General features: G+C 41.4%; 1 protein-coding gene across 8 annotated transcripts in view; it reads left to right on the forward strand.

Annotated features, from left to right (window-relative positions):
- Positions 1 to 22,900, forward strand: part of thsd7ab (thrombospondin, type I, domain containing 7Ab) — a 209,664-nt gene that overhangs the window by 51,437 nt on the left and 135,327 nt on the right. For all 8 annotated transcript variants that reach the window (XM_026184247.1, XM_026184253.1, XM_026184250.1 and 5 more), the window contains exon 2: positions 21,914 to 22,748. In XM_026184247.1, the coding sequence (XP_026040032.1) occupies positions 21,914 to 22,748 (835 nt within the window). The remainder of the gene's footprint in view (positions 1 to 21,913; positions 22,749 to 22,900) is intronic.

Genomic DNA, 22,900 nt, shown 5'->3' on the forward strand with positions numbered 1-22,900 from the left:
GCTGAGCCTCTGACACTCCTGGTGCAGCACTGAAACTTCCTTCACCCCCCCTAACCTGTACCCTTTGCCAAACCATCACACCCCTTTAGGGGAGACATTCGTGGGCCTGTCAGCTCATATTTGAGTCAACGAGTAAACAAGAGCAGACCTGGGATGCTGCTCAGTGCCAGTGGTAGGGACTAAAGTTGTAGTCGACGTCTGTTTGTTGTAAAAGTATTTGTAAAATTTGTATCACCTCAGTACAGACCAAGAGGATTCATTTGGTAAGTAAAGATAAAACACTGCGCCGCAGTGAACGCCTTATTTACTGTTACCACTGCTAGTGACAGTACTATGACCATTGTTGTTTATTTTTGTTTTCCCTTCAGTGTGTCTGCTTAAAATGCAGGGTGTGTTCTTTCACCTGCCACAACCTTTAAGAATATTCTGGGGACTTTATTGTTACTGCTTGTGTGTCTCTATTTTCCTTTTTTGGCATTCAGCTGCTGCTTATAAAAAGATGTACGCAAGGAAGATCAGCTCAGAGCTCTATGGATATCTAAGTATCTGAAGTATTAATAGCGATACAAATATACACAATAAAAGGAACAGGAAGACACATGCCAGTGAGGCTGCTGTCATAATAGCATCAGTAATCTCCTGTATAGTAAAAGACTTTTTAAAAAGAAAAACTACTCCCTCATTAGTGAGACTCATTACTGTACACTGTGACAGACCTCAGCTCTGTTGAGGTTGAGGTTGGTTTGACATCATTTTCTTTAAACAAAGTTTGCATACTTACAACAGACGCACAGCATGAGATGCTACCCATGTCTGAATATTTACTAAAGACCACTGCGTTATTTCCATCCACCATTAGATTCAGCATTAGCAGTGACTAATTTTGCTCCCATACACACAGTACACAGTTTTGTCCATTGATATCTTACAAAGCAACAGTAAAATGTGAATTAAAAAAAGAAACAAAATGATCAAATTAAAAATGAAATGGCCGAGTCAACACAAAGGAAGAAGCAGCAGCTTCAAAACATGCCAAATAAATGGAAACAAACTGAAAACTATTTTTTAAAGCTAAATCATGACACACCCCTGCTGTCATCATCCAGTCTATTTTTCTACATTTATGCTCATATTGAGTGGTTCCTCGCCTCATCATTCACAGTCATTGTTCAGTGCTGAGTCGATCCTTTAGCAGGTGGGAAATAACTATGTCTGTGTGTGAAGGTTAAGTTGGTGGGGTTTTTTTTAATTTGTGAGGCATTTCTGAAAATAGGCAATCAAAATACTCCTGAAAAGACAGGGAAAGTGGCAAGATTCAATGAAAGAAAAAGGAGCATGGATAAAAACTACTGCTGTAACTAATGCTGTATGAGAATTTCCAGATGAAAATGATATAAGGTTGTATATAAAAGCCCTGCAATACAAATGTTGCAAAGAGCAGCTTAACCCTCTGGGGTCTCGGTCAGTTTTCTTTTGACTGTATAAAAATCTGATTTAGACACTGCTACAAAACACAACCAAGTACAGAATTTTTAAAACAACCTGAGCTATTTGAATATCCGTGATGTTGTAGTGCTAAGGACTTCAGACTATGTTTGATAAGTAATCTGGGTCCAAGCCATGAAGTGCTTTAAATGTGATGAGTAGGCTCTTAAAATCAATTCTAAACCAATTTGCAGCCAGTAGAAGGACTTTAAAAGTGATCTCTTTTCTTGGCCGGTGTTAAATATCTTACAATGTGAAGTTTAGGTAATGATTTCTGATTAACCCTCTCAAGGCAACAGTTAAAAACGAACAACCTGATTACCCCACATACATATTTTATGAGTTTTTTTCACTCAGAAGTACCACTGCAGGACTTGGTTGTGCATTAGCAACAAAAAGTTTAATTTGAGCCTGAGAGCGTTAAGATGGTCAAGAGGCTATTGCAGTAAATCGAGTTGAGTGGAAGCAAAAGCATGTGTGATGGAGTCTGTATAAGTGAACATGAACATTTAACAAAGTTTCTCAGATGGAAGATGGATGACTTTGCATGTATGGATTTAAAAATAGTTGATCATTACACGAGAGGCTTTTACAGAGACGTCTAACAGAGACATTTAAAAATACACTTATACACTTAGTATGAGTAGTTATTAAATTTGATTACCTTTGTCTTTTCCGAGAACCTTCCCAGTTCAAACCCTTTATCTGTGAACTCCCTCTGTCTATGTGTGGGTTTCCTCCAGGTGTCCGTCTTGCTCCCACACTTATGGCCTGTCTAGGGGTGGCCAGACCATGACCATGACCCCAAGCAGCACATCACACAATTAACACTGTTTGACGGTGATTTATTTACAATGAGTGGATTTAAAACAAAGGAAAGGAGCGGACTATAAGTTCGGGGTGGACCTAATGCCAAAATAACAAACAAAAGGAGCCTATCTCAAGCATAAATAAGCATACCTACTCAAAAGACTTCAACCAAACGACAGCAACTTAACTCCCTAACTAACAAAAACATGAGAAAACTGTAATCAAACAAAAAGGCAGTCCACCCCGACATGCTCCTGTATCACACAAATATGGCTAGAGAGGGATTGCAAAGTCTGCCGGTTGGGATGGGCCGAGGATGAATGACTGGCCGTCCATGGTGGTGTCATCTTATACGTTGCCTCCAGGTCATTAGCCAATCCGTAAGGTCCGTCCCCTGGATCCACCAATCACGGAGAGGTACCTGCACACTCGACAATAGTCATAACAGCAGAAATGTTAGGTTTATTGGTTATTCTAAATTGGACATGGATGTGAGGTAGGCAAGGTGCTTAAACTTTTAAATGTGACTTGTTTTTTAAAATCCCTTCGAGTGATGAGTGAGACTAGGAAAGTCTTGATGCATGCTCAGTCATCCAGGTAAGTAAATCTCCAAAAGTTGATTCTGTTCATTCGGACGTAACGTTTTCAGTGGGAGAAACGTTTCGTCACTCATCCAAGTGACTTCTTCAGTCTCAGCTGACTGCAGGTTTCCCCAACCTTATAAACAGTACATTTGCATAATGACTGAAACTAACACCACTGAAGGACCAATGGTAATTAGATTTTCAGTCTGTAGAATATCAGCAAACCATCTACAAAAAAAGAATTGTAAAAGGGAATGCCGAATTTTAATAACACTGTGGAGAAACATTTGTGTGGTATCCTCCAAAAGGCCAGCATCATGTTGCTGGATGCTGTTTAGTGATCAAATTTTAAAAATGAAAAAAAAAAAAAAAGAGTAAAGAAAAATAATAAAAACCAAAACTCTCCAGTGCAGCCATTGTGCTGCACTGGAGAGTTTTGGTTTTTATTGACACTCCGCTTCACTTAACTTAAAATAATTTCTTTATATGTTACGACTAAGCTTATTGAACAATAAGTGTCACAGTGATCCACGACCCATGGCCAGTGGGTAAGATCATAATATTGTGCCACAACATTAAAATGTGCTTCACCAGACACTGAGTGAGTCTAAAAGTGCCTCAGTATTGAAAAGATGCAGAGATAAATAGGGAAGTGAGGAAAATAGAAATCTCAAAAATAAACTCCATGAAATCTTGATAAAGGCATTACATGGAGAAAAAGAAAACAGTCAAGGCACCTAGTCTTCATGCAATGATTTATTCTTTTTAGCATCTTCGAGTGAGGCATTTGTGTCACAAAACAAGCACACATGTGTCTTTTGCTCCAACGGACTTTATCTCTAGTATGATTGTGAAACACTAAAACTGATCTGTCTGAAGTATTCATTCATTTTCTTGACCATTTATTTAATTCAGGTGTAACTAAACCTAATACAAAGGGACATATAACCACTCGAGCCCACATTCACACTTACAGCAAATTAAAGAATCACCAATTAATCTAACAAACATGTCTTTTGAACTGTGGGAGTAAACCAGAGTACCTGGAGGAACACCAGGAAGAAGCCAGCAGGAGCGAATCCAGGGCCATCTCTGAGGGACAGCAGTGCTAGCCACTGTACCTCAGCTGAAAATTTTCAAAATTACAATTAACAATTAACTCCAGTGTCATACAAGGAACAAATGGTGGAAAGCATGTGATTATTCAGTACTGAGAAAATTAGGTGTATGAGGGTCTCTCATTTTCTCCTGGTAAGTGGTGCCTAGTCGCAGAAAGTCAGAGAACCCTGCGAAATGGTTCAAAACCCCCAAACAGTACACATTACTTTAATATAACCCAGGAAAAAGCAAGTTTGAAAAGCTAGCGCCAGTTTGTTTTTGGTATTTTTGCTTTGGAAATGATTAATCAACTCATAAAAGCAAATTAAATTTAAAAAGCTTAGTCAGTCATTGCATTTTTTTCAATCAGTTTTTAATTAGCATGCTTTTAATGTTTTGAGATTGCCTTGTGTAAAGATTTAATTAGAACAAAATTATGTTGCGCATGCTTTTTTTTTTTCACTTGATTTTCCTTACATCGGCCGTATTGCCATCAAAGCAAAAGTAATTCTTTTTATCTCACCCTACTTGTCTTGAAAATGCAAGTATTTTGTTGATGTTGGTTCCTGAATAAGAAAGTGTGTAATAATGGCAAGTCATGGAGTTAATTTTAGTTTGGCTTCTGACAGTGTTGACATTTTCTCTGACAGATTCATACACAGACCATTGCCTTAGAGCTGTGGGAAACTGTTTGTGTAACACACTGACAGTCTAAATCATGAAGCAAGAAAGGCTCATTTGAAGTCAGACACTTTCTTGTCGCTGTTGTTGTGGTGACAAACGGTGGTACAGTGTTACAAGCTGCAGGTGTTTCACTCTGGCTCTGTGCCCGGCCCTGACCCTTTGACTCAAAGAATTCGGAGAATTTCTTTGTTGTTGCCAGTAGCGTTATCGTCACCACCAAGCATGTGGGTGTTTTTAGGATTGGAGCGTGTTCTCTCTAATTTATCTTGTCACTCTTCCATCCTCTGAGGGTGTTTATGAGCTAACAGGAAAACACAAACTCTCTGTAAACAACAGAACATAGTCATCCAGTTCTCAGTTTTGGCTGCTTATGCTGTTTGTCATGTCTTTTTTTTTTTTGCTGCGGCTAAACTCCAGATGTTTAGAAACATGATTATGCTCTTTGCTGGCATGAATGTAAATGTTGCAATTAAAAAGATACTTGATTTGCCTGCTGAAACTTGTATTTGAGTGAATCTGGAAATTATTTGGCTGTTGTTCTCGTCCTACATATTTTACTATAAATTAAAAACAACATAAAGATCATTAATTTTTTTTTAATGAAAAAATATTGAGAACCAGGCTACATTTACATTGCTGTCATGTAAAGGCACAACAACAAAGATGTGTGTTAAGCAAAGAACTCAGTAAAAGAAAAGAATATATAGGATGTGGGATTTAGAGGTAAATCGCTTAAAAAGAAGTGCAGACAAAAGCTAAATGGCTTGTGATCATAAATTTAAACTGATCAAACATTGCCAGAGAGTTTATTTTTAATGTGCATTGTGGGGTGCAACAATTCCAGGTGGTTGGAGCATAAAAACTCAAAGCAGTTCTTCTAAACCTGCAAGACGTGCAGGCAGCCAGGAGTTAGTTATGGCCCCGAGCGCCACTCCAGGTAGCAGTGATGTAAAATGGCAGCCTGGCAATGAGAGACTTATAGATAAACAGTAACTTATGCTTACCACATCTTTGAGTGAACAAAAGCCCTTTTCACCTATAAGATGCAGTGATAATAAGAACTAAACAACTGATAATTAACGATTGTTATCATGAAGCATTTAACTGGACCGAGTAAAAACCATGAATTATTACTGAATTACACAAAAGGCTGTAAATGTTATATAAGATGGCGCCGGTGAGGTCGGCTGCCGTCACGACTGCTCCGACCACTTTTTCTTTGTCTTTGCTTTTTAAGTTAGTTTTCAGCGTTTCTAAATCGGCAAAATCATCACCATTGGGTACATTAGGTATGACAGTGACACTCTTGTTTCTATTGGTATACAATGTACTCACAATTCGAAGTTTTTAACTCCGGATCCGAGCTGGCCGAGTGAGATCTCGAGGGAGAACAAAGGGAAGCGGCGGCGGCCTAGAGGGAAGCGAGCCGGCGTCAGGAACAGGCTGAGAGCTCGTGCACACCGCACACCTCTGCCTAGCATCCTGCTCGCCAACGTCCAGTCACTGGAGAACAAGCTTGACGACCTCAGGGCCAGGATAAAGTTCCAGAGAGACATTCGGGACTGCAATCTCCTCTGCTTCACTGAGACATGGCTGAACCCAGCGGTGCCGGACCACGCCATCCAGCCGGCCGAGTTCTTCTCGGTTCACCGCATGGACAGGACACGGGACTCGGGGAAGTCAAGGGGAGGCGGCGTGTGTTTAATGGTGAACAACAACTGGTGCAACAGTGCGAACGTTGTTCCTCTCACACGCTCCTGCACACCAAATCTGGAACTACTGTCCATCATGTGTCATCCTTTTTATCTACCTCGGGAATTTACATCGGTCATTGTAAGTGCCGTTTATATTCCACCACAAGCGGACACGGTCACCGCCTTATGCGAGCTGCATGAGGCACTCACACAGCACCAGACACAACACCGGGACGCTGCGCTTATTGTGACGGGGGACTTTAATAGCGCCAACCTCAAACGCGCAGCGCCGAACTTTTATCAACACATCACCTGCCCCACCAGGGGTGAAAGGACACTGGACCACTGCTACACTACGGTCAAGGACGGCTACAAGGCACAATCCCGCCCCCCGTTTGGCAAATCTGATCACGCCGCCATCTTCCTCATGCCAAAATACAAACAAAGGCTGAAACAGGAAGTTCCGGTTCAGAGGAAGGTCGCGCGCTGGACGGATCAATCGGTGGCCGCGTTACAGGACGCACTCGATGACGCAGACTGGGGCATGTTCAGAAACAGCTCCGACGATGACGTCAACGTGTTTACGGAAGCGGTTGTGGGATTCATCGGGAAACTAGCGGATGATACCGTGGAGACAAAGACTATCACAACGTTTCCCAACCAGAAGCCGTGGGTGGATAAAACCATCCGCGACGCTCTGAGATCCCGCACCGCTGCCTACAACACGGGACTCATGACGGGGGACATGGACCCGTACAAAGCCGCGTCATATAACGTGCGGAGGGCGGTGAAAGAGGCGAAGCAGCGCTACGGGAGGAAACTAGAGTCACAACTCCAACAGAGTGACTCTAGGAGCCTGTGGCGGGGACTAAGGACAATAACGGACTATAAAGCACCAACAACCGGTATGACGAACGCGGCCGTGACTCTGGCAGACGAGCTGAACACTTTCTATGCTCGCTTCGAGGCTGCAGCTAAGGTCTCCAACAATGCTAGTGTTAGCGGCGCTAACGGCTGCAGACAGGAAGATACTACCAGCACCGGAAACGTGCTCGTCATCTCCGAGCATGAAGTAAGGAGAGCCTTCAAGAGAGTGAACACCAGGAAAGCAGTAGGACCAGACGGCATCCCAGGTCGTATCCTCAGAGACTGCGCATACCAGCTAGCTCCTGTGTTCACTGAGATATTCAACATCTCTTTATCTCAGTCGGTGATCCCCACATGCTTCAAAGAGTCCATCATTGTTCCTGTCCCGAAGAAACCCCACCCTGCTTCTCTCAATGACTATCGCCCTGTAGCCCTCACCTCAGTAGTGATGAAGTGCTTTGAACGCCTGGTCAGAGACTTCATCATTTCTTCACTACCAGACACACTGGACCCACTACAGTTCGCTTACCGTCCAAATCGTTCCACAGACGATGCCATCTCTCATCTCCTCCACACATCACTCACTCACTTGGACACTAGAAGGGGGAATTATGTTAAAATGCTCTTCATAGACTACAGCTCTGCATTTAACACCATAATTCCCTCCACACTCACCACCAAGCTGGAGCATCTGGGACTCAGCTCATCTATGTGTCAGTGGATCTCCAACTTCCTAACTGGCAGACCACAGGCAGTAAGGATGGGCGGACATGTCTCAGCCTCCACCACTCTCAGCACTGGAGCCCCCCAGGGGTGTGTTCTGAGCCCCCTGCTGTACTCTTTGTACACATATGACTGTGTGGCCACTACCAGCTCCACCACCATCATCAAGTTTGCTGACGACACCGTCGTGGTGGGCCTGATCTCTGATAACAACGAGACGGCCTACCTGAAGGAGATTAGGAATCTGGAGAACTGGTGCCAGAGGAACAACCTCCTTCTAAACGTCAGTAAGACAAAGGAGCTGATAGTGGACTTCAGCACTAAGCAGGAGAGGAACTACCAGACCCCCGTCATCAACGAGTGCCCAGTGGAGAGAGTGGACAGCTTCAAATACCTCGGAGTTCACATCACGCAGGACCTGTCATGGTCCTGTCACATCAACACTGTGGTGAAAAAGGCCCGACAGCGTCTCTACCACCTCAGACGCTTGAGAGACTTCCAACTGCCCTCCAAGGTGCTCAGGAACTTTTACTCGTGCACCATAGAGAGCATCCTGGCGGGAAACATCTTAACCTGGTTCGGGAACAGCACCATGCAGGACAGACGAGCTCTAGAGAGGGTTGTGCGGTCAGCTGAGCGCACCATCCGCTCCGAGCTCCCTGACCTGCACTCAATCTACAGCAGGCGGTGCTGGACCAAGGCCAGGAAGATCGTGAAGGACCTCAGCCATCCCAACAACAGACTGTTCTCTCTGCTGAGGTCAGGAAAGCGCTCCCTGAAGACCAACACAGAGAGACTGAGGAGGAGCTTCTTCCCGCAGGCGATACGGTCTCTCAATCACACCACCACACAGTACTGACCCACACATATGGTTCTTACACACACACTGGACTTTCTGGACTTTGGTTTTGCACAACACTGGTCACTATATTCTTCATTTCCGGTTAATACTTGTACAGCTGCTGTTATTGTGTATATATTTATTTATATTTAGATTTCTTCATACATTCTTATATAGTTCTATATTGTGTATTTTGTTGTACAGTTATTTTATTTTCAACTTTAATTTATATATTTTATCTTATTCTTCCCAGTTAAATTTACCCTTCATTCTAATTTGTGTTGTACAGTTATTTCATTTTTAACCTTAATTTATATTTTATTCCTTCCTAGTTAAATTTACCCTTTTTAATTTTTCATATTTATTTCCTATCTTATTCATAGCCTTTTCCTTTTTTGTTTTCTTTAGGTCACGAGCAGTTGTCCAAGCATTTCACTACATATCGTACTGTGTATGACTGTGTACGTGACAAATAAAAATTTGAATTTGAATTTGAAAATTTGTTTATTTATTGAGCCCTAGCTTTGTACTCACTCATATATGGACACATCCTGTGCCCTAAAAAACAAATTGCATTCATCTGTGCAATATCCAGATGATAGAATTTACAGCATAAACAATTATTAAAGTGAACTGCCTGAAATCAGGGGCGTCTCCAGAAGTTTTTAATATGGGTGGCAATCCGGGGGCCACTAAAAAATATCAGGGTGGCACACCAAAAACAGAATTTCTAGTTTTATTATTCTGTTTTTAAATATAGGTTACTTAAAAAAAAAATATGGAAAAAAAGAGAAAGAAAATAATTATATGCCTCGTTATTTTTCTGCTGATGCAATTGATACTTAAAGGAGATGCATATAAAGATCAAATAAGTTTTTAAAATCAATAATAATCTGTCTTAAATAACAAGTTAATGTTTCAACTGAAGGGTGTCTTCCTCCCTCTTGCTGAAATTATTACCAACATGAGAAAGTCTTGCCGAGGGGGGTCAGCAATTTTTTTTAAATTTATTTTGTTATTTTTACTTTCTTTGGGGGGGGGTTGGTTGGTTGGTTGGTTGGTTGGTTGGTCAGTGCCTCCCAGGCACAAAGCCTTCCCATCTACAGTATTTCCGAACTAAGCAACAAAATCATTTTGCTTTTGTTGAGATAAAGAAGTTCTTTCCTATACTGTCCATTTTCTATGTAGGTACTGCTCGCGATAAACAGACGGGTGGATAATCTCCTCTTGTGTGGCGCACACCACAACTAACTGCTGTAGTGGGTGGCTGTTGCTCAGGAGATAGAGCAAGTCATCTATTAACTGGAACGTTGTTGGTTTCATCCATTGCTCCTTCAGTCTGAATGCCAAATTATTACTGGGCAAGATACCGAACCCCAAGTTGCTCTCCAAGGTGTGAATGTGTGTGAACGTTAGACAGAAAGCACCTAGGTGTGGAAAATGTGCTTGTATGAATGAGTATGATTTGGTGAATGAGGCATGTTCTATAAAGGGCTTTGAGTGCTCAGGTAGAAAAGAAGAAGAATAAAAGTGTGACATAAGACCATATATCATTTAATGAAAAGGGCTCACCACCTAAAGAAGAGCAGCAATACACAGTACACAGTTTCTGCAGCACTATATACATGTGGACATTATTTAAAACGTTGGAATCAAGTTAAATGCTAGTGGAGTGGTGACACTTTTGCACAAGTAATAAAGTAATAAAAAAGGAGGAGTCATTGTAGGTCCAGATTCCACACATTGGCTGTCAAAAGTGCCTCAGTCTGACTATGCAGTCCTAAAGAAACTGCCGACATATCATAGTAGCATGACATAATAGCTGTTCTACACAAATGCAGTAATGCACTGAAGTTTTTGCCATTTGACAGAAAATGTTGGAATATCAGTACCTTGGATGTCCATCAAGCCATTTATCTAATTTATCTATGTCTGTTTGGCAGAACTGATGATGGTGAATATGAAGTAAAATTAAGATAAATATAATGGCTGAGTGTTAGGATAAAAATAAATTAGCATGATTCTTAAGCTTCAATTCAAAACACCAATGAAAATGAATATACACATTAAATGACTGTAGCACCCTGTTGCTCTTATTAAGCTGTAATATGGAGTATGCAGATACTGCATGCAGAAAGGAGCCCAGATAAAAATTGAGAGGACTTATTTCATATTGTGTGACTTGTTGAAACGTCTGCGTCTGTTGGACGCAATGAATAAAAGAGTCAGAGGAGCTCCTTCAAGCCGTGCAAGCACAATCATGGTATTACAGTTAATGAAATTTAGATCAAGTGTGAGCAGAGAGCTTTAGTCAATGTGGCTTAACGCTGCACAGCCCTGGGCACCAATCACACTGAAGGCAGGCTACGGTTAACAATCATCCATGAATGCTAAGCTGCTCAAAGTATTCCTTCAGATGTTGAGGGCTAGCCTTTGGTTCTCTTCTTTTCTCCTTTAACTTTTGCTCTTTTCCACAATAACCTTTCAGGCACATTGTTGCCCATTTGGACCTAAAGGGCTGGTATCCATCTGGTGCTAAATAATGACTTTGTGACCATGCCCAACAAGAAATGGCAGTATTTATAGCTGGCTGTGCTCTTTAAACACAATAACAATGCACAGTTGGCCTTTGCCTTGTGCAGATTTGTTCTGTAGCTCTCGGCAAACAAATGCAGTGCAGAGCCTAATGTGACTCAACATGGCAAGTCCAATGTGGTAATGCTTAGTTCTTCCAAAGGCTATGCAAACATGCAATTATCCCATTGTAGTTCATACGGTTAATTCTGTCTAAACTGTGATGCTACATGGAGAGCTGAACTCTTAGAAAGGAGCTTTTCAGCTACTCAAACAACAGTAGTTTCATGTACAGCGTTGGAGCTTTGAATAAAAAATTGAGCTTACATAATCAAACTGACATCTCGCAGTACTGCTGTGGAACTGATGAATCAATTTCCGAGGATGAAACTTAAAACACCATCTCTTCATCGTGAAAAAAGCACTTTGCTTCCACGCTTTAACAAACCTTAGAATATTATGAAAATGCTAAAAGAAGGGTTATTTATGACCTGCCATATAATAAATATAGTCATCCATAAAATCAGACCTGTGTGAAATCATATTTCTGAGATTTGATTTAATCTGACAATTTGACTGAATTCATTCTCTTTCACTGAAATTGTGTGGGAGAGCCAGCCCTTAGATACATAACCTCACTTTTACTCTTCAGACTGTTGTTTCTTATTACTCTACAACATACTGACACTTTCCTGCTGCTGTAGGAGTCTGACATTGTTCAGCTGTGGCTAAATTTCCACATATATAACACTGCACTGACCCTGAATGTCTCAAGAACACCAAATTTTTGCTGATTGTGGCAAAGCAACTCGTATTTTATTTGACCTTTTTTATATAGTTGGACATGACAGCAGAACTGACAGCTCTGAAGTCAAGACACATCCACTGGCTGTAACATCGCAGTGAAGCGGCAGCCAGTCAGCGGCGATGATCCTGAGATGAACCTCGACCCTGGCCGAGAGAAAGGTCCTGTCTTTGAGTGCTGGACCCAGTTGTGGATTTGAGAAATAACAAACAAACACAAGCAGCGAGAAAGAGAGCGAGTGTTACAGTGACCCATTCATTAGTGAAGCTAACCCTGCAGGGACAAAGAAGCTGTTCATTAAATAGACACTCGAGGCCCAGTCAGAGATCAGACTCTCACCCCAACAGTGAGGATATTACACTTCACATATAGTGCTCGGAGGAGAGATCCCATTATGAGGCCCGAGGACTCCCGGGGGACCTGCTGGGGCCCTGAGTATTACAGGAAATAGATAATTTCATTATGATTGAAGCTAGGTAAAAGTGCCTTTAGATCATTTCCCTTCTTTTTGGTGACTTTCAGATTTTTTTTTTTCATCTTCAAAGTACCTGATTTCTCTGCATATTAATGTGCTCTTGGCTTCTGCGTTGCTCTGAAAAGAAGTAATTTAATTTCTATGGTCAATTCAGTCATGAATTATGAAAAAAGAAGCAGAAGCGGAAACGAGAGTAATTCAACCTATGACGTGCTATAATGCAGTCAGTTAGATAACACCTGTGTCGTCTTATTACTTACCAGGTGTAGCTTTACACACCAGCTGTTACAATATTAATTGTCACTGTTTAGAGTCCTACAGTGCCTGTAATAAATGGTTATAGCAGGGTTGCAGTGGATTAAATCACAGGTGTGTTAAACTCTGGTTTGCATTTTGTGTTTTGTATGTTTCTTTTTGTTTTTTGTTCTTCTGCTCAGTCTTAAAAAATAAAAACTTCTTGGTTAGGCTTATGGAACGATTTTGGTTTGAGGTAAAATACCCCCTTCACAACAGTAACTGCACACTGAAAAATGATGAGTAGCATGTGACAATGCAATAACCATAGGCATCAAAATCTGCTTACAAAGGACACCTTTTCCATAAAAGATCCATTCCAGCAGCTCTGATAAAACAACATTAAGTGATGTCCCAGGAATGAGAATGGGCTTAAATGTAATAACACATAAACAGGCATACCATAAAGACAATACCACAATAGAGCAGACTCTGATTTGCCTTCCCACGCATTGAATCATCAGTATTGGTTCGTTTTGGAAGGTGATTCGGTTGGTGGCCTCCAGCTTGCACTAAAATGTTCACAGCCGAGTGTGAAGTGGTGGGAATGAGAATCAGCGCCTCCAAATCTGAGGCCATGGTTCACAACTAGAAAACTATCTCAGCATCCTGTTTATCAGTATAGAAAAAGTGAAGTGGGAGATTGACAGATGTGCTACCACTATTGGTTGTTTTACTTCCCATCTTTGTCTTTTTGCGTACCCTGTGTCCATTTGTTCCCTTCCAATATTTGTAAGTCTGTCTTTCCTGGCTGTGTCCACCTCAAGTTCATCTTCAGATTTATTAAAGGTATTCACACCCCTACTGTGTGTTTGTTTTGGACTTTTTAACCTCAGTGCAAAAATTCGTGTTTCTGGGATTCCTGTAAGTATTTATTAGCTTAAACTCGTCCTTTATTTTTGTTAGCTTCCACTTTTCCTGTTTAGTCTGCCTTTGGGTCCTTTTTTAATGGGCTCGCAGCATCAGCACATTTACCTCATAGAGCATTCCTATGATGCTTAAATTAATTTTCCTGTGTTATACTGTATTATGCTCTTACCGCACTTCCCCTCATACATTAATCTTGCAGGTCATCTGAAAAACCCTTCTGTCAACATTCATACCTTCTCAAAGTGTTGGTCATGTCTTACTATGGAGTGGTGACAGCCAATGTAGTTCAAACACTAGTGCTCTGACAGAGGTCACTACCCCAAACATGCATTCATTTTTAATTTGCTTTCTGAAGCAAATATTATAAATGAGGGATGGGTGGTTAAGCCTATATAAATATCCAACAACTACCAACAAGTGTCAAAATTATGCATTAGTAGCTGTTCCAGTAGTTTATTGCATGTGGCAAATGTATCTCACAATTTTCAGTGGTAAAATTGTTTGATGTATCACAAGTCAAAATATCACATTAATGACATGAGCACTTAAAGTTGAATAATTTTACATGATGAGGTTATCAATAACATTACTATTATCTACAATAATGTGCAGCCAAAAGAATATTTGGCTAAAACTGGGACTTCTGTACATGCACTTTTATAACATAGTCGTCTGTTAAGTTTCATCAATATGTGGGCTTGTGTTTGTGTATTTGTCTTCTGATATCAAGTAAAATCCAGAAGAAAATTAATATAAATGTAACACAATTGAATGACTTGCCCAAATGTGGGTTGTATTTTTCTGTATGACACCTGTTTTTTTGTGTCAAAAGATTACTAATCAGACATGTGTCAAATGTGTGATGTGCAGCCGAGTGACAGTAATGGATAATTCTTTGAATACTTTGTGATAAATGGAGGCGAGACACACTTTGTTTTCAGAATGTTAAATGAACCTGTCAGACTGCAGCAATATTGAAAGGTTAGCTGTAAGCTACACGACTTTCACATTGATTTACATTTGGAGAAAAGGCCTTGCTCCAGCTTTGTGTCTGAACAGAGCGACATAACATGGAAGCAACTGTAAAGATCAGACATAGCAAACTTTCTCTTCTGAGAAGATACATAAGACTACAGGCTGCCACTGTTCTACTTAGATCATGTTGAATAGGGCCAAGCATTTTGACCTTTAACCACTCTTTAACTCCACATTACTAAGCCCGAGGAGTGCTGAAGGGCAGTGCCAGAGAGCAGTCTTAGAGGAGATAACTTCTGTCTGGGATAGATTAGATATGAGTGGGATGTGTCTGATTCTGCTGCATTTTTGGTTTTGGATACATTTTATTTCTTCTGCTTGGAACTGAATATCAGCTCTCAAGATAATATTCTCTGTCTTTGTCAGTTTGTATTGTGAAGACAAAAACCTCTAGTACACATTTTTCAATTATTGGATTCGATTAAAAATGTACATCACGTCAAAATTCAACCACTCAAATAGGCCTGGGGTGCTGGGGGATTCCCATAATGCACTGCTTCTTTTGTGTTTATGCACCACTCTGCATTTCATCATTAGTTATTATTGTTTTCTCGCTCTCCTCCCATCAACCCCAACCAGTCACACCAGTTGGCTGCTGCTCCCTGGGCCTGATTCTGCCGAAGCTTTCTTCCTGTTAAAGGGGAGTTTTTCCTTCCCACTGTCACCAAATGCTTGTCCATTTTTTTTTCCTGTATATTGTATGGTCTTTATCATGTATTACCGTGTAAAGCACCTTGATGCAACAGTTGTAATTTGGTGCTATATAAATTGAATTAAATTGAACTGAGAATTCATCACTGGGCATCCTAAATATATTTCACTTCTTCTTCTCAAATCCACAAGTTCTACAAATGAGTTGTGAGCTGAGTCTGTAGATTCCCAGTAGGCAGAGATCACTTGATCAAATGGCGTGTTGATACAATGTGAGGTAAACCAGCCATTTCAAATATGCTTAGAGGCTCCTGTGTATGCTTCATCACGATGACTCCTGTCTGGCACATTGGCTGCTGACACTGAAGACCAGACTACAAGGCAGCTTCATGATAGGCTTCCATTTTTGGAACTGTGCTCCTGATTGCTTGCCAGGATTTTTATCTGGATCTGGGTCAGCAAGAGGTGCCCTTACCTTTACCGCCCGTCTCCTGCAAAGAGTCCAGCTCCGGGCTCAGCTCCGGATAGTAATCAATTAGCTGAGAGGTTAATGTGGGATTGAACTGAAGTTTCCCAATTAGTGTGATTTCTTTTCCTTTGTAGTATCAATAGCCTTTGGATAACACAGTCAGAGTGCAGCCACCCTGTGTTGATGAGTGTTCTGCAGCCTCCTTGGTGTGCCGGCTGAGTTGGGCTGACAGGGTTAAGACGGTTTTAGTAATGTCAGCTTTTTTTGTGGTGAAACATAAATTAGACCCTGTGTTCTTTATTCAGTTTTTTTTCAAGTTGTAGTTAAATGTATACTTTCCCTTATTTTCTGTCATATTTATACTACAGGGTGGGCCATTTATATGGATACACCGTAATAAAATGGGAGTGGTTGGTGATATTAAAGTCCTGTTTGTGGCACATTAGTATATGTGAGGGGGCAAACTCCTCAAGATGGGTGGTGACCATGGTGGCCATTTAGAAGTCGGCCATCTTGGATAGAACTTTTATTTTTTCAATAGGAAGAGGGCCATGTGACACATCAAACTTATTGGTATTGTCACAAGAAAAACAATGGTGTGCTTGGTTTCAACGTAACTTTATTCTTTTATGAGTTATTTACAAGTTTCTGACCACTTATAAAATGTGTTCAATGTGCTACCCATTGTGTTGGATTGTCAATGCAACCCTCTCCTCCCACTCTTCACACACTGATAGCAACACTGCAGAGAAATGCCAGCACAGGCATCCAGTATCCGTAGTTTCAGGTGCTGCACATCTCGTATCTTCACACCATAGATAATTGCCTTCATATGACCCTAAAGATAAAAGTCTAAGGGGGTCAGATCGGGAGACCTTGGGGGCCATTCAACTGGCCAACGATGACCAATCCACTTTCCAGGAAACTGTTCATCTAGGAAGGCTCGGACCTGGCACCCATAATGTGGTGGTGCACCATCTTGCTGGAAAAACTCAGGGAACATGCCAGCTTCAGTGCATAAAGAGGGAAACACATCATCATGTAGCAATTTCAAATATCCAGTGGCCTTGAGGTTTCCATTGATGAAGAATGGACCCACTATCGTTGTACCCCATATACCACACCAAACCATCACTTTTGATGTTCCAACAGTCTTGGAGGGATCCATCCAATGTGGGTTAGTGTCAGACCAATAGCGGTGGTTTTCTTTGTTAACTTCACCATTCACATAAAAGTTTGCCTCATCACTGAACAAATAATAATGGATTGGATTTATATAGCACTTTTCAAGGCACCCAAAGCGCTTTACAATTCCACTATTCATTCACTCTCACATTCACACACTGGTGGAGGCAAGCTACAGTTGTAGCCACAGCTGCCCTGGGGCAGACTGACAGAGGCGAGGCTGCCATGTCGCGCCATCGGCCCCTCTGGCTAACACCAGTAGGCGGTAGGGTAAAGTGTCTTGCCCAAGGACACAACGACCAGGACAGAGAGCCCAGGGATCGAAGCGGCGACCTTCCGGTTACAGATGCGATTCCCAACCCCCTGAGCCACAGTTGCCCCAAAATCTTCTGCGTGAACTGAGGGTCCTGTTCCAATTTTTGTTTTGCTCATTCTGCAAATTCTGTGCGCCGATCTGGGTCATCCTTGTTGAGATGCTGCAGTAGCTGGAGTTTGTAAGGGTGCCATTTAGCTAATATCTGCCGAAGGGATGTTCGACTAATGCCACTCTCCAGTGACATGCGGCGAGTGCTATGCTGTGGGCTCTTGCTGAGTGAAGCTAGGACAGCCACTGATGTTTCTTCATTAGTGACAGTTTTCTTGCGTCCACATTTTGGCAAATCGACACTGAACCAGTTTCACGAAACTTAGCAAGCAGTTTGCTAACTGTAGCATGGGAGATGGGTGGTCTCGTAGGGTGTCTTGCATTGAAATCTGCTGCAATGACCCGGTTACTGCGTTCACCAGACATCAACACAATTTCGATCCACTCCTCTCATGTTAATCTCTTTGACATGTCAATCAATGGCTGTGAACTAACTCATGAAAAAATAAAGTTACGTTGAAACCAAGCACACCATTGTTTTTCTTGTGACATTACCAATAAGTTTGATGTGTCACATGGCCCTCTTCCTATTGAAAAAACAAAAGTTGTATCCAAGATGGCCGACTTCTAAATGGCCACCATGGTCACCACCCATCTTGAGGAGTTTGCCCCCTCACATATACTAATGTGCCACAAACAGGACTTTAATATCACCAACCATTCCCATGTTATTACGGTGTATCCATATAAATGGCCCACCCTGTATTACAATAGTGCATGCTTGTATTTAATTTAAACATGGCAAAGGTTGAAATAATGAGTTTAGGCCATGAGACAAAAGCTCAGCCTTCAAACTGCTTTAAATACTCCGTTTCAGGCATATTCAGAGGGCATATTCCTAATATGATCATCTCAGACAGAGATACCCACCCGCACATGCTGTTCCTAAACAGTTTAATTTAGTAGAGTCCAGGAAATCCATTTTATGAAGCCCCTTTAAGGTCTCTATTGTTATACAAGACAAACAAAGATCTTAGGTAAAGTCTTACTACAATAAAATGGTGTGTCATCAACCATATCATTAATCCACTTACTATAAGTGCAGCCGGATTCTCTGAGCACGTCATTTCACTACTTTACCTAAGTCCCTATAAATTGTCCTTCAGTTGTCCTTTACCTTTCCATCTCATCACGATGTTTTCCATTAAGGTCAAAAGTACTTAGGATCAGACAAAGGATGCGATTAAACTATCCATAAGTAGAAAGGGGCTGATTGCTAAAACTTAAAATGCTCAAAGGTTTTAGCAACACCTTTGAAACAGAAATAAATAGTGCTTTTGTTGGAGACTGTTTTAAGCAGCACATTACTAGACCTTCGGTATGCTGACGGATACTTCTGCTCCTTGTGGATTTGAAGCATTACACTAACAGATGCTCTGCAAAGGAATCAGCAGTATCAATTTAACCTCTAAGCATGCAGATTAAAATGTGCTGAATCCAGATATGACAATTAAAATACCAAGGTGTTTCAATTTCAATTTGACTAAATTGTCAAACTTGTGTCTATTTATGGTTACCAACAAGTTTTTTAAATCGCAACATCTTAAAAATTGGGAAACAGTCGGTATAGAACAGACTTAATATGAAACATCACATTAGAAAATAAAGCATTATTTTATATCAGTTAAAATAAATAACAGCTGCTCCGAATTTAATTAGAGCTGTCCAAGCCAGGTCAGGGTGTTGAGCCTAGGTGGGATGTTGTGGCATTGCAAAATGTCAGTTTCATCAATTATCTATTCAATTCAATTCAATTCAATTTTATTTATATAGCGCCAAATCACAACATAAGTCGCCTCAAGGCGCTTCATAGATACAGAGAAAAACCCAACAATCATATGACCCCCTATGAGCAAGCACTTTGGCAACAGTGGGAAGGAAAAACTCCCTTTTAACAGGAAGAAACCTCCGGCAGAACCAGGCTCAGGGAGGGGCGGCCATCTGCTGCGACCGGTTGGGGTGAAAGAAGGAAGACAGGATAAAAGACATTCTGTAGAAGAGAGACAGAGATTAATAACAGATATGATTCAATGCAGAGAGGTCTATTAATACATAGTGAGTGAGAAAGGTGACTGGAAAGGAAAAACTCAATGCATCATGGGAATCCTCCGGCAGCCTATGTCTATTGCAGCATAACTAAGGGAGGATTCAGGGTCACCTGGTCCAGCCCTAGCTTTAGCAAAAAGGAAAGCTTTAAGCCTAATCTTGAAAGTAGAGATAGTGTCTGTCTCCTGAATCCAAACTGGAAGCTGGTTCCACAGAAGAGGGGCCTGAAAACTGAAGGCTCTCCCTCCCATTCTACTTTTAAATACTCTAGAAACAACAAGTAGGCCTGCAGAGCGAGAGCGAAGTGCTCTAATAGGGTGATATGGTACTACAAGGTCATTAAGATAAGATGGGGCCTGATTATTTAAGACCTTGTATGTGAGGAGCAGGATTTTGAATTCAATTCTGGATTTAACAGGAAGCCAATGAAGGGAAGCCAAAACAGGAGATATCTGCTCTCTCTTTCTAGTCCCTGTCAGTATTCTTGCTGCAGCATTTTGGATTAGATTGGATCTAGAATCCAAAAAATGTTGGTTTCATCACTAACAATCACAAGAGAACAGTACATTGCGATATAAAATGGAAAATTGAATGCATATTATAGGACGAATGGTCACCTGAAAATCAACACATATCCCCATTTGGGCCTTTTTTTCTCCAACATTCAACAGTCAAAATGTATTTAAGTCATTTTTTGGTTTTGATTGATAACTTTTGATCTTTAAACTAAGAGAATAGCATATAATGACTGAAAATTTTAAGCATCATTTTCAGTTGCTGTAACACTAAATTAGTAATGTCTGACTACATTTATATCAAAAGCAGTTTGACTGTAGGCCAGTGTTATTCACCACATGCCAGCAAACCACTTAGCGATAAGGTCCGGTTGTATTGTAGCCACATGCTTAAGAAAAAATGCTTATTTTCAGAAAACTAGAAGTAACTGTAGCTGCCAAATAAAGACTTTTACATATTTTGTCATAATGGCTTTTCTTTGTAAAAGATACCTTTGAGCAGCCAAGCGTGTTATGTTAACTTTAAAGAGGGGTCTGATGAATGGTAGGAGGCTAATCTAAACAGGCTGCAACAAATCATTTAACAAGATCATGTCATGATTTTGACATTGTAATTGAACTTTCAGACAATAAGAAAAATATAGAACATCTTTTTATTTGAGGTTACATGTCGGTATTCCTGAGTCAGTACCAGCAGTATATTTAATTATTAAACCACATATACAGCAACCTCTCCCCTCCTCTAGTCCTGTTATGTACTGTCTGTTCAGTCTGTGCTGTCATTAACGCTCTCAGGCTCAAATTAAACTTTTTGTTGCTAATGCACAACCAAGTCCTGCAGTGGTACTTCTGAGTAAAAAGAACCTCATAAAGGTTGTTAGTTTTTAACTGTTGCAAATCGGCAACGCTTGCCTTGAGAGGGTTAAGTAAATGGGGACAAGGGAAGACTTTGCCAAACTCTTGTGTACCAAGAAATATACGTTTATTGATGTTTGTGGCAATTTCTGCTGGTTGCCAATAGACTTTGATAAACGCCACAGATAACTCATTGCCCCTGTAAATTAACTTTCAGACACTTGCATTTGATCACCTATAATCTCTACTGTTGCACATTGTGTTTGCATTGCCTAATCATCCCTCCCCGCCTCAATGGCAGCCACCCAGTTTTTACCATGCAGAAAGAATCACTGTGTCTGACCGAAGTGTCGTGCAAAAACAAGGCGGCGGATTATTTTTATTTAATATGACACATTTTTGCACTCACTTCAGCTGCTGACAGCTTTTCAGCACATTTACATCAAGGGCCATATTAAAGGAGTCTGTGAATTTACTGTGTCATCCTTGAAGATGTATTATGTGCCTTTTTCTTAGCTGAGAAAAAGAAAATGAAATAGTCTTGGTTTAGAATTAGGTTTCAAGCATTTGATTAACTGATGCTTCCATATGGATTTCTGTTTTAAAGGTACACATGAAGTGGCATTAGTGCCTTCCATTCATCATTATTAGGATAAATATGGCTTATTTGTTTATTCTACACTTTCAATCGAGTCCAGCCTGTGGCATTATGCTGTTTTGTTTCACTTCCTCCAATCTGACTAGCATCTTTTATTCCTGCTAATATAATTTCCTGCTTCTTCAAAGCCGTATTGTGATGTGTTGTGTTTAGAATTTCCTTACAAGTTTTCTTACAATGCTCCTGAGTGCTTTTCTTGTCATTTAAAGCTGAAAGGATTATTGTTTTATGTTTCTTCATTGTGATTTGAGGTTGTTCATTTGTTTCCCAGGTCCATGGGGAAGATGTATGGGCAGCGACTGCGGCCTGGGTGGCAGCCAAAGCCGGGCAGTCTGGTGTGCCCATGTGGATGGCTGGACAACACTTCACACCAACTGTGACCAGGCACAGCGTCCCTCAAACCAGAGAAACTGTTTCCGTGTGTGCGACTGGCACAAGGACCTTTATGACTGGAAACTGGGTGCCTGGAATGAGTGCGTGCCAGTATCAGCAAGGACCTTTGGGGCCCCACGGCAGTTCACGTGCAGTGGAGGCGAAGAGGGCATTCAGGTCCGGGAGGTGGGCTGCATACTCAAGTCAGACGAATCTCCAGCAGAGGATGCCATCTGTGAGTACTTTGAACCCAAGCCTCGTCTAGAGCAGGCATGTTTGATCCCTTGCCCTCAGGATTGTGTGGTTTCTGAGTACTCGCCATGGACATCCTGCTCCAAAACGTGTGGAACAGGCCTCAGGAACAGAGTGCGCAGTGTCCTAGTCCCTCCGCTTTTTGGAGGCGCTGCCTGTCCCAACCTGACTGAGTTCCAGTCTTGCAAACCAGGGCCTTGCACAGGTCCAGAGGGCATGTACAGTCTCAGGGTTGGACCGTGGAACTCTTGTGCCCTCCCGCAGACTCGGACAGCTCGCCAAGTTAAACGCAGGAAAGGCAAAGGGCAAGGGCTCCGGGAGAGGGCAGGAGTAAAAGATCCCGAGACTAGGGAGCTTATCCAGAAGAAGCGTACCAGGAACCGCCTCAACCGGCAAGAGAGTCCCTTCTGGGACATTCAGGTGGGCTACCAGAATCGGGAGGTGACTTGCATCCATAGGAATGGGAGCACTGTGGGACGCAAGTGAGTGGCAATATTTTTGTAGTAATGTGCATGTTGTTGGTTTTTTGTTTGTATGTGTGCTTTTATTCCCCCTCAGCATAAATTTAAGCTTCCTTTCATAGGTATTACTGCAAATGCTTTTGCTGAATTTTTAAACTAAAGCATGTTTCCCC

Source organism: Astatotilapia calliptera, chromosome 11 (assembly GCF_900246225.1).
Source record: "Astatotilapia calliptera chromosome 11, fAstCal1.2, whole genome shotgun sequence".
Classification (NCBI taxonomy): domain Eukaryota; kingdom Metazoa; phylum Chordata; class Actinopteri; order Cichliformes; family Cichlidae; genus Astatotilapia; species Astatotilapia calliptera.